General features: G+C 43.1%; 1 protein-coding gene across 1 annotated transcript in view; it reads left to right on the top strand.

The window, feature by feature from the left end:
* LOC137504755 (microcephalin-like) overlaps nucleotides 1–13073 on the top strand; it is a 121988-nt gene that overhangs the window by 34272 nt on the left and 74643 nt on the right. Inside the window, exon 3 of the mRNA XM_068233339.1 lies at nucleotides 4323–4414. Within this exon, the coding sequence (XP_068089440.1) occupies nucleotides 4323–4414 (92 nt within the window). The remainder of the gene's footprint in view (nucleotides 1–4322; nucleotides 4415–13073) is intronic.

Here is a 13073-nt window from a genome sequence, read left to right as displayed (position 1 = left end):
AATAATTGATACATACAGTAATAGCTGTGCTTAGTCCACAAAAATGAACTAAACCAATCAAAATTAGTTACTTGTGCTGCTTCAATAAAGCAGTCCCCGTATTTTTAAAGTCAGATATACATATCTGATTGTGACTGTGTACAGTATATATGATGTGTACACAGGAATCTCTTATATATACTACAGTGTTCTCCCTAGAAATTTTTTTCCAGCCGGGTGGCATGAAAAAGTAGCCGGGTGGCATGAAAAAGTAGCCGGGTGGCATGAAAAGTAGCCGGGTGGGGCGAGATGAGAGAATGCAGGGCCGGTGCTTCTGTAAGCAACTCTGCTCACAGCATGGGAGGTGGTGAGCCAATGACAGCCGGGTGCTCACCAAAACTAGCCGGGTGGAGCACCCGGCAAAAAGAGCCTGGGGAGAACACTGTACTAATTAACATCTATGCTGTAAGTATAAAGCCTGATGTGTAGCCGTGTCACTAATAGACATGGTCAATGAGATGGAAATAATTCTGCGTTGATGCTGATTTATGCAAATGTATAAATACATACAGTGGTGTGAAAAACGATTTGCCCCCTTCCTGATTTCTTATTCTTTTGCATGTTTGTCACACTTAAATGTTTCTGCTCATCAAAAACCATTAACTATTAGTCAAAGATAACATAACTGAACACAAAATGCAGTTTTAAATGATGGTTTTTATTATTTAGTGAGAAAAAAAACCTCAAAACCTACATGGCCCTGTGTGAAAAAGTAATTGCCCCCTGAACCTAATAACTGGTTGGGCCACCCTTAGCAGCAATAACTGCAATCAAGCGTTTGCGATAACTTGTAACAAGTCTTTTACAGCACTCTGGAGGAATTTTGGCCCACTAATCTTTGCAGAATTGTTGTAATTCAGCTTAATTTGAGGGTTTTCTAGCATGAACCGCCTTTTTAAGGTCATGCCACACCATCTCAATAGGATTCAGGTCAGGACTTTGACTAGGCCACTCCAAAGTCTTCATTTTGTTTTTCTTCAGCCATTCAGAGGTGGATTTGCTGGTGTGTTTTGGGTCATTGTCCTGCTGCAGCACCCAAGATCGCTTCAGCTTGAGTTGACGAACAGATGGCCGGACATTCTCCTTCAGGATTTTTTGGTAGACAGTAGAATTCATGGTTCCATCTATCACAGCAAGACTTCCAGGTCCTGAAGCAGCAAAACAACCCCAGACCATCACACTACCACCACCATATTTTACTGTTGATATGATGTTCTTTTGCTGAAATGCTGTGTTACTTCTACGCCAGATTTAACGGGACACGCACCTTCCAAAAAGTTAAACTTTTGTCTCGTCGGTCCACAAGGTATTTTGCCAAAAGTTTTGGCAATCATTGAGATATTTTTTTAGCAAAATTGAGACGAGCCTTAATGTCCTTTTTGCTTAAAAGTGGTTTGCGCCTTGGATATCTGCCATGCAGGTCGTTTTTGCCCAGTCTCTTTCTTATGGTGGAGTCGTGAACACTGACCTCAATTGAGGCAAGTGCGGCCTGCAGTTCTTTAGATGTTGTCCTGGGGTCTTTTGTGGCCTCTCGGATGAGTTTTCTCTGCGCTCTTGGAGTAATTTTGGTCGGCCAGCCACTCCTGGGAAGGTTCATCACTGTTCCATGTTTTTGCCATTTGTGGATAATGGCTCTTACTGTGGTTCGCTGGAGTCCCAAAGCTTTAGAAATGGCTTTATAACCTTTACCAGACTGATAGATCTCAACTACAGTACTTTTGTTTTCATTTGTTCCTGAATTTCTTTGGATCTTGGTGTGGTGTCTAGCTTTTGAGGTGCTTTTGGTCTACTTCTCTGCGTCAGATAGCTCCTATTTAAGTGATTTCTTGATTGAAACAGGTGTGGCAGTAATCAGGCCTGGGGGGTGACTACAGAAATTGAACTCAGGTGTGATAAACCACAGTTAAGTTATTTTTTAACAAGGGGGGGCAATCACTTTTTCACAGAGGGCCATGTAGATTTCGAGTTTTTTTTCTCACTAAATAATAAAAACCATCATTTAAAACTGCACTTTGTGTTCAATTAGGTTATCTTTGACTAATAGTTAACGGTTTTTGATGAGAAGAAGCATTTAAGTGTGACAAACATGCAAAAGAATAAGAAATCAGGAAGGGGGCAAATAGTTTTTCACACCACTTTATATACAATATAAATATATACACTCTTTGCTCATGAAATCAAATAATTTGATATGTTGTTAAAATTTAGTTTGGTGACTACAAATTAAATGGTACCTGTGACGGATGAAAATAAAAGTTTTATACATACCTGGGGCTTCTTCCAGCCCCCTTCAGGCCAATCAGTCCCTCGCTGTCCATCTCCACCACCTGGATTTTCTGCTATGAGTCCCGGCAATTCAGCCAGTCAGTGCAGTCCGGCCTCGTGCCGCTCCTACAGCCAGGAGCATTCTGCACCTGCGCAATAGTGCTATGCATGCGCACTATGCCAGACTGGCTCAAGTACCTGGACTCAGCAGAAGATCCAGGTGGTGGAGGAGGAGGACAGCGAGGGACTGATTAGCCTGAAGGAGGCTAGAGGAAGCTCCAGGTATGTATAACACTTTAATTTCATCTGTCTCAGGTTTACTTTGTTACAAAGTAGTACTATACTCTACACATGCACTCCCCACAGAGCTGCAGGGAATCCACATTGAACACAGAGGTGTTGTCTATCACCCATAAACCTGGTTCAGATTGTGCAATAGAGGAAGAATCCCCTCATTACCCTGCAGAGGACCTGCACATCATTCTTACATGTACCCACAGTTACATTGCCTAGGGCCTGATAGATGTTCCGGTATGTACCTTATACAAGTACTCTTAGCAAGGGCTAGTTTTAGTCTATGACTAAAGGGGAATAAATACGGCAGTCTCCATATCCTTCTCACTTCAGTTGTGTTTTAAAATTCCTAAGCGTTGGCAGATAATAGACGAATTTCATGTTACATACTTTCAATCAACAAGATTGTAATATGCAAATTAGAGGAGTCGGAGTCGGTGGAATCCTAAACTGAGGAGTCGGTGGATTTTTGTACTGACTCCACAGCCCTGTTTAGGAGATGCAGCTGACGACCTCTCAGCTGCTCTCCTACAAAGGCTGGGCGCTTGTTAGCACTCTGTACAGACAATGGACACTTTGCCCGGCTCTTACACTGTATACGAGGCATGCTGTATTCGATTTTGCCAAATGTGTCATAAGTTGCCTAAATGTATGACATCCATCCAGACTACTGTACTGTGCTAAATTAAAGGAGTTCTGTAGGGGGTAGTGGGAAAAAGAGATGAACTTGCCCAGTACGTTCTGCACCTGCGCAGTACGCTCCTGGTGACATCAGCGGAAGCGAGGACACGGCTGCGCAGTGGTTTTCCGACTTTAAAGTCGGAAATTCCAGAAGTGGACCAGAGCATCAGTGAGTGGCTGTGCGGGCACAGGACATCTGTGGGGACCATTAGAAGCCTTGGGTAAGTTCAAATTTTTTTTTCCCTACCCCCCTACAGTAGTCCTTTAAATCAAATCAGTAACATTTTGTTGTGCTGGATTCACTTCCCCTTTCAGATATTTGAGATTAGTCCGTCCCAGAAAAATGAGACTGGCCAGCCAATAAAGGATTGGTATGGGGAGGGCGGGCACAGTCTGAAGGGGGCTAGAGAAAGCCTCATGTAAGTATCAGTTATTTTATTTTGTTCATCTAAGGTTTACTTTAAAGGATTTCAAACTTCCTGTGTGTACACACATCCAATTTTGATTGGTCCGTGATTGGCTAATCTTACTACTTCCATGTAGTACAAGAACTTACACAATCTGTTGGCTCTCACACTACATGGAAATGGTAAAATTGTCCAGTCATTGGCCAATCAAAATTGAATGTGTGTTCCATTGTGTCTAAGTTTAGGAAAATTTCACTTGCTTCCTTCATGAGCGTAACAAAAGACGAGCAGTGAGAAGTCTCCCCTATAGCATTTACACATGCAGCAATATCACAACTGTTTTTTCAGCAGGGAAAGCTTTTAGGAACGATTAATGTTTTATTGCTACCTGTGTCCCTTTTATTGGAAAAATCACAATGTTCCTGTCCCTCCCATGAGTAACACAAATGACAAAGTGAGAGGACATCGCCCCATACGGGACACCCATAGCTGGGGAGTGTTGCTGCTTGTTCAGTTTTATGTAGCCAGACTGAGTATTGTGGAGTATGAAATAAGTAAAATAGCTCCTTTTATAAAGACTAAATATAGGTCTAAATGATTTGCTTGAAATATTCACAGCATTTACATATTTTCCAGGTGTCATCGCTTTTGTAGATGTGTGGTCATTCAGTAAAACAGAAAATTATTCACAGTCCTTTTCTGAGCAACTCCTTAACTTGGGGGCAAAGGTAAGTACAGAGACACTTTAATTTTAATTCCTTCTTGGGGCTCGATTCACAAAGCGGTGCTAACTGTTAGCACGCCTGTGGAAACCCCCTTAGCATGTCTAAATGAGCTTTTCGCGTGTAAAACTCTATGCACGCACTGCACAGAGAGCAGGGCGCTCCGCGCGAAGTGCCCATTAAAGCCTATGGGACTTAGCACGCGCATAGGATTTTGCGCGCGATCTGATTGAGAAATCTGGTGCTAACCTACTTAGCACCCTGGTTAGCACGTCTAAAGACTTTAGACGTGCTAAGTAGGTTAGCACCGCTTTGTGAATCAAGCCCTTGGTAGCCTGATTATAGGCTCTATTCACAAAGCATTACCGCATTCAGTAATGCTGAAAACAGCTGATTTTACTGATCACCTTCCCAAGTTACAATTCACTAAACTGCACAGTAAATCACAGTTCCTGACTAGTGAGGAAAATTTCAAAACGCACTCCAAGGCAAGGTTTTATTTGTGCAGCCCACACGGCACTGGGATCATCGTTGAGAGCAGTCTTTGTACAGAGTTCAGATTGCGGATAGGAGTTTGTCGTAGGCCCATGGATGCTTTGTGTACGGTGTGCCTCTGAAGAAGCGGCTTTTGGCCATGAAACCTGTTGCAAATTGAAGAAATAACGTATGAAGAATAAATAAGAGAACTCTGGTTCAAATAAAACCCCGCCTTGGAGTGTGTTTTGAAATATATAATTAGGGGTGTACCGCACTACTTTTTTTTTTTTTTTTTTTGTTCTGTCAGTGTTATCTAGTGAGGTAAATTACCGACTTTTGCGGTAATTACCTCGGGGGATTTCAAGAAATGTCAATTCACAAAGATTTCCGCATGTCATTTACCGACCAGAAGTGTTCAGTATTTTTCTCCAGCTCACAGCAGCCGATAACTCGCTTTCCCAATGCTGTCTCTGTGTGGTAGATTTAACAGACAGCCTTTGGGGAGAGCCAGGCAGCCAATAGGGAGACCCACACAGCCTGCTTCTCACAGTGATTGGATGTGACAGGGATGCCGGTGGGTCTTTCAGTATATCAAAGTAGAAGAAACTGACAATTTTGCGGACATCCCTGCATCCCTTTAGATGTGCATATTTGTATTGTATCACACAGAAGAGGTTCCCCTGGTGGCTGAAGCACATCTAAAGGGATGTATGCACAGGCCGGAAAACCTGAGTCACACAGACAGCTGCCTGCCTGCTGCCCTGCTAGAAGGCTGGTAAGTAGGACACTTACCGACCAGGGCTTAGTGAATTGAGGCATGTTTGTTCAGTAAATTACCGAACTTCTGCCTCATGGGGTAACATTTTTGTGAATTTGGAAAAAAAAAGTGTAAAATACTGCATGAGTTATTTTACCGTCCAAAATGATTTTACCGAACTGCTTATTGTGAATAGAGCCCTATGCGTTGTACTGGTTGACATGGCAGCTTAATTGTAGATGAATGCCCCCATTTTAGGAGCTACATTAGGCTGGGTTCACAGTACACATGTAAAGAAAGTGTTTCCACAACAGAAAGAAGCAGATTAACAGACTTGTTGACTAATTCTATTGTCATCTCTAGGTTGTGTTTAGACATCCATTTTACATCTGTAGCTGGAATGGAACACAAACTCAGTCTTGACCAACGTCTTTGGAAACCCCCAGAACCCTCCTAAATCTGATATCACAAGAAAAGAATACGATGTACAATCTTGCACTAGTCAAACACAGCTCTGGTTGTCCTTTAATACAGAAACTAGCAGCTCCTCTACCCCGGCTGAAGGGTGTAACTGTAGCAACAAGAAAAAAAGTAGGAGCGCTCCGTAGTGTATTAAAACTTTTAATAAAAATCACGCAAAGATTAAAAACACTTACTCAAAAGTGATGAAAGACAAGCATATTTGGGGTAAAAACCCAAACCAATGACCCTGGATGGCAACCTGTTCCTCCTCTGTGGCCGGCAGTGGGGGTGGTCCTGGATGGTGGTGGACCGTGGGTGCCTCTCCTTTGGTCGATGTGTGCAGTAACTGTGCGACGCGTTTCTGCGTATCCTTTGTCAATGTTGCGGATCACCCGAAACGTTTGCTGTAAGCTTTTCTTATTTGCTCAATAAACTAGAGCTTGTGTGCTGCAACCCCGTGGATTTTTTTTGTTTATACTACAGGGGAATTGGGCGCCCCTGGTTGCGTGCACCCTCTCCCTCTTGGAGTCTGGTTGTGGGAGCTGCTGACCTCCTATTGGAAAAATTATATATATATATATATATATATATATATATATATATATATATATATATATATATATATATATATATATATTCTATCACAGATACAGTATATAAAGGAATATCAATGCCTATAATATTAAAAAAGATGCATGAAATGTATACATTAGAAAGGGGGGTGAGATCCTTCTTTCTCACTTCTGACCTGAAGACTCATGACCTCAATTTTAGGAGAGCCAATGGGGAGCCCTAAATCACGGAGTAGGTTAACTGTTGCTCAGCCATCCGTAGATGTAAAGGTTTGCGATCGGACTGTTGGAGCACTGTGAAGTAGCCTTTATTGTAATGGCGAAAAAAGTTACCCATGACAGGATCGTTTGGATTCCTTAGGAAGAGAGGGGAGGGAGGACGTAAACATGGGGAGTAACAGGCAGTGCGTCCGGCTTCAACCACGCTGGAGCGCAAATAAGAAATGAGTCACTGCCAGGAGGCGTGACCGTCTCTCGCTCCAATGCGTGGCTGGTGGGAAGCCGAGTCATAGAGAGGGGGAGTTGCCCGCTCTTGCTCTGATAGGTTGCTAAGCAACATGTAAACCTTTTAAGTCAGCTTGTTAAAAGCTTGACTGGCGGCGATTAACCGATGTGGTAAAATATTGGACACTAAATTTGCATGTCCGCTGTAGTGACCTGTTGGCCGTTGTATTAGCATGTCGTTTTTTCAAAATGTGATCATACTCACAGCATGGGAGGGAAAAAAGGACTGATCCCGGAAGAGGAGGAACAATATAAGCCCTCTAACTTAGTGTCACATTGCCACATTATCATAACACAAACTGGAACCACACAGGGCGTGACATATCAGAATAAATATAACAAATACACAATGAAAACATATATACAATGAATGAAATATTAAGATTATATATGTTACGGCCAGAACCCGAAGTGTGACCACTTCGCGTCTGGCCGGTCAATGTGCGAACTGGCCGCTGCGCTGCGGCCAATGTTAGAAATGGAATGTTTCCCTGTGAAGATTAATGTGTTTTCTGGCCGTCTCTGGCCAAATGTAGCAAAACTTACTTAATTTAATGAAATGAAGCCGGCGGCTTCCACTCTCTCTCTTCCCCCCCTGCCTCCTCTCCTCCCCAATACTAGCAGCCAAGTGGGGATGGGGGGGGGGCATGTGTCCCCCAGAGTCGTTCGTCGTGGCAGGCAATCCTGCCGTTCCTGCAGAGCGGGTGCTGGCAGAAGCGATGTCTGCAGCCTCCCCCGCTCTGCTTCCCTGCAGCCACGAACCCCCCGCAGCGCCCATAGGAGAGAGAGAGAGAGGCAGGGGAAGGAGAGATAGCTGAAGCTGCCGGCTTCATTTCATTAAATTAAGTTAGTTTTGCTACATTTGGCCAGAGATGTCAAGAAAACACATTAATCTTCACAGGGCAACATTCCATTTCTAACATTGGCCGCAGCACAGCGGCCAGTTCGCACATTGACCGGCCAGAACACGAAGTGGCCACACTTCGGGTTCTGGACGTAACATATATAAAAGGTAATATGACTATTGCACATATATATATATAGAGTGATTCCTCTCTTCCTAGCTTTCACTCTTCCTTGCCAGGATTGAATATTTTGGACAATACAGACCAAATATGGTCTGCATCGTCCTGTAGGTCTAAATGAAATTGCCTGATTAAATAAAGTGAGATGAAATGTGGGGAAACAAGGGGAGGGAGGGAAGGGAAAGGTTTTTTTTTGGGGGGGGAGGGGAAGGAACGGGGGGGGGGAAATATCAGGAGGAAAGGAAAAAGGTAAAACGGAACTGGTGCAATAAAGATCACATAATACGGCATTAGATGTTTCAAATAAATCTAGCCACCTCCACTGCCTCATTGAGGCCCGCTGGGGATAACGTATTTAGTTTAAAGATCCACATAGCCTCCTGAATCTTAATCCATTGGGCAGCTCAGGTGGAATACATTCCACACCCACTATTGTTAGACTGTCAGTGGATTGCCCATGGTTGGTCAGGAAGTGGCGCGGGACACTGGCCTTCTGTTCCTTCCTCAATGCCCCTTCTGTGTTCACCAAATCTTTTTTCTTAGGGGCCTGGTCGTTCTTACTACATAATATTTTGGGCAACTGCAAGCCAATAAATATACAACGTATGTAGATGAACAATTGATCAGTTGCTTGAGTGATCTTCTCGTTGTGTACTTGCAACTCCTTACATCTCTGTCTCATATAGCCACAGCACTTGCAACGTGCTTTGCCACATTTGTGGTTGCCTAGAACTGTAAACAACGTCGTTTGGAATATTGGATGCTTGCCAGTTAGACCAATATTGCTCTTAGCGATTTTGTTCTTGAGGGATTTAGCACTTCTGAATATAGTCTGAGGTCGCACTGGGAGTCTGTGCTGAAGCATTGGGTCTCTTAACAATAAAGGCCAATTTGAGTTTATTTTTTTAGTTTCAAAGTATTTTATTGAAAATTTCAGTAGAAAACTTACAGCTTTTGGAAATTCCCTTAGCAAAGGGTATCATACAGTTTAGTAACATAACACATAAACCAACTAACAACACAAACTATACATGCAGGTCAGTTTTTTATTTATTAATGCAGGACAGTCACCGAGGCGGGCATAGCCCCTAAAAGGCGAGGGCACAGGACCGTAGTCCCAGAGACTCGGAGGCCATGAGCCATGGTTGCCAGGTGCGTGTAAAAGATAGCGTCGTATCATTTATAATTGCTAGTAATCTTTCAGAGATGAGTATGTCCATAATGATGGCGTCCGCCATGTCCAGTAAAAGGTTAGGTTTTAGCCACTGACGAGCTATATGGAGACGAGCCGCCTTTGCCACATGCTGAGCTAGTCTATGTTGCGGATATTTCCATCCCTGAGGTTTGTGTCCTAATAATAATTGAAGGGGGTCAGGAGGGAGAGGTATCTCAAGGGCTGTGCTTATAGCTGAGGTCACCTGGGCCTAGTATTTCTTAGCTATCGGGCAGAACCACCAAATATGTGCAAGATCGCCTACCTGTCCACATCCTCTAAAACATAACTGAGATTTGTCTTTGGATATAATATGCAGTTTCAGGGGGGTTATGTAGGTGCGATGTAAAATTTTATAATTAGTCTCAATATGAGAGAAGTAGTTACTGCCTTTGGTTAAAGTCAGGCAACACTTAGCCCATTGCTTCATGTCAAGTTCCTGCCCCAGGTCCTCCTCCCAGGCTATCATTGACGGGAGCTTGTTTGGCTCCAAAGGTTGGGATATGATAGAATATAAATAAGATATGAGTCCGCCCTCCAGCGGCCTCTGACTGCACCAGTGCTCATAAGTAGTTTGCCTTGTGGGAATAGGGTTCGATTGTGTGAGGGCTTTCAAGTAGTGATAAATCTGAACAGCTCTATAGTTCTCTGTGGGAGGGAACTTTATATGTGAACAGAATGTGGGCCAATTCGGGAATTTATCATTAATCAGAAAATTTGTCAGTGAGAGGAGATTATGAGACGCCCACCAATGGAAGGGGCGTGAGTCCAGTCCAGGAGGGAAGTCAGGGTTGCCCAATATTGGCATTAGGAGAGGTATGGTGGATTGTAATTTTTTGTTAATTCTCAGTCTTTGCCAGATGGAAAGTGAGTGGGCTGATAGGGGTGATTGTCTTTTATACTTTGCCGGGGAGAGGTGCGGAGACCACTGGAGGGCCGCCAAACTGATTGGTGACAGTAGGTCATCTTCTATTTCAGCCCAGAGTGGTCTATTGGAGGTAGCATGAACTTGTGCCATCTGAGCTATCTGGGCCGCTCTATAGTAGCTAAAAAGATCAGGGACCCCCAGTCCCCCCCTGTCTCTATTGAGGTACATGACTGATTGTCTGATTCTACTTTTTTTATTATTCGCAATATATTTAAAGATTGAAGTTTGGAGGTCTTTTAAGGAGGCTTTGGTTATTTGTATCGGAAGTGATCTAAATAGGTAGAGGATCCTTGGCAAAAGATTCATACGTATGGATTGTATGCGACCTGACCAGGAAATCGATGGAGAGTTCCACCTCAGCAGGTCTCCTCTCAGCTCGGACAGAACAGGTTTGTAGTTTAATGCAAAAAGATTGGACGGGTCTGTAGAAATTTTTATGCCTAAATAGGTAATATATTTGGGTTGGTAAGATAGGCCAAGCTTGCTAGCCAAGGCCTCTGCACTCAATTTAGTAAGATTGGCAAACATAACCTCTGATTTGTTGATGTTCAGGGTGAGGCCAGAGAGTTGACCAAATTGTTTAACTATTTGTAATAAGTTTGGGATTGATGTGTGAGGAGAGGAAAGGGTTAAGAGTAAATCATCTGCGAATAAGTTGGCTTTGTATTCAGATTTCTTAATTTTTATGCCCTGAATGTCAATAGTGGACCTAATTTTGTTCGCTAGGGGCTCAATTACTAGGGCGAATATGGCTGGGGATAGGGGGCAGCCCTGCCTGGTTCCTCTCCGGATAGGTATTGGTGTAGGGGAGTCAGTGGGAAGCTTCAGATGTGCCACAGGGTTGGAGTATAAAGCGGTAACGGCATTTATAAATGAGCCACCTATGCCAGCCCTCGACATGGTGGCATGCATAAAGGTCCAGTCTATTGTATCGAATGCCTTTTCCATGTCGAGGGACAGCAGGGCAAACGGGGTTTTGGTGGCTTTTACTAAGTGTATTATGTTTATTACTTTTCTGAGGTTGTCGGGGGCCTGACGATGGGGAACAAAACCTACCTGGTCTCTATGGGTAAGTGGACCTAATACCTTATTCAACCGGGCAACCAATATTGCTGTTAAAATTTTGTAATCGAGATTTAGGAGGGATATAGGCCTATAGTTTTTAATATCTAGTGGATCACGCTTAGGCTTTGGGATCACTACTATTGTAGACTGAAGGAATTCAGGTGCCGGAACTTTGCCCTCTAAGATAGAATTAAATGTCTTTTTAAGATAGGGTATAAGTACTCTCTTACATTTTTTATAATAAATAGCAGAAAAGCCATCGGGGCCCGGAGCCTTCCCATTTTTTAATCGTTTTATGGCAAGGAAAATTTCAAGCTCTGAAATTGGGATATTTAAGGTCGAGGCTTTATCTGGGAGAAGGACGGGCGTTCTTAAATTCTGAAAGAAGGCGTTATTCTCAGCAGCCTGAGCCCCTGTGGGTTTGGCAGTATATAGGTTTTTATAGTATTCTGCAAAAGCAGTATGTATTTTGAGTGGGTCCGAGGTAGTGACACCCTGTTTGGTTTTAATTTGTAGAATTTTGTTAGAGGAGTGGGTTTGCCTAAGTTTTCTAGCGAGCCAAGTGTTTGGTTTATTGTATTGTACATAAACCTTAGATTTTGTCCATCTAATGGCCTTTTCCGTCCGAGCCGAGAGGAGGATATTAACCTGATTTTGTATATCTTGTATCTGTTTATAGAGATATCTCGAGGGAGTAGAAGCATGCGCCATCTGGAGTAGTGCTAGTTTATGTTCAAGATTGCGTTGCTTTTCATTTTTAAGTTTTTTCCCGTGGGAGGCGATTTTTATAAGGTGCCCTCTGATGGTTGGTTTGTGAGCCAACCATAGTATATCGGGTCTGATTTGTTCCGTGTCATTACTTTTGAAGTAGTTATTTAGCTGCTCCTCAATCTCCAGGACAGTTTCCCCATCTGTTAGCAGACTTTCATTAAGCCTCCAGGGTGGTCTAGCAATTGGTGTGGTCAAGGAGGAACATGCCGTCCAGACTATGTCATGATCTGACCATGAGCTGATCATATGTCTTGCAAAAATTAATTTGGGTATTAGGGTTGTGGATAATAAGATTGCGTCGATTCTCGAGTAGCTATGGTGTGCCGTGGAGAAGAAAGTGTAGCTTCGTGCCACTGGATTGTATTCCCTCCATGAATCCACAAGGTGATAATCTATATAGATTTTGTTCAGGGATTTGGAGAACTGCTTTTGTCTTGATGACGGGGGTTGTTGAGATCTATCCACACTGGGATTGGGGGCGATATTAAAGTCGCCAGCCCAGATAATAGAATAATTGAAGTAGTTTTCAATTTGTTTAATGATTGCAATCGGAGTTAACGGGGCTTCCGGGGGAGCGTATAAATTTATAATGCATATTTTTTGTGATTGGATAGTGCCAATTAGGATAGTATAACATCCCTCGTCATCTGTGATAGTGTTTTCAAGAACAAAAGGAAATGTATTTTTAAGGAGCGTAATCACTCCTCTGTGCTTAGTGGATGCTGACGATAAGAAATATCTTTGATAGTGCATATGGAAATATTTGGGGAATGAGGTTTTTGTAAAGTGTGTCTCCTGGATACATATTACATCAGGGGTACATTTCTGATAGTCTAAGAAGGCTTTTCTTCTTTTTGATGGGGAATTCAAGCCCTTCGCATTATGCGATAT

The sequence above is a fragment of the Hyperolius riggenbachi genome, chromosome 4, assembly GCF_040937935.1.
Source record: "Hyperolius riggenbachi isolate aHypRig1 chromosome 4, aHypRig1.pri, whole genome shotgun sequence".
Lineage (NCBI taxonomy): Eukaryota > Metazoa > Chordata > Amphibia > Anura > Hyperoliidae > Hyperolius > Hyperolius riggenbachi.
Note: the sequence above shows the minus strand (reverse complement) of the source record. Positions and strands in the feature narration are given on the sequence as shown.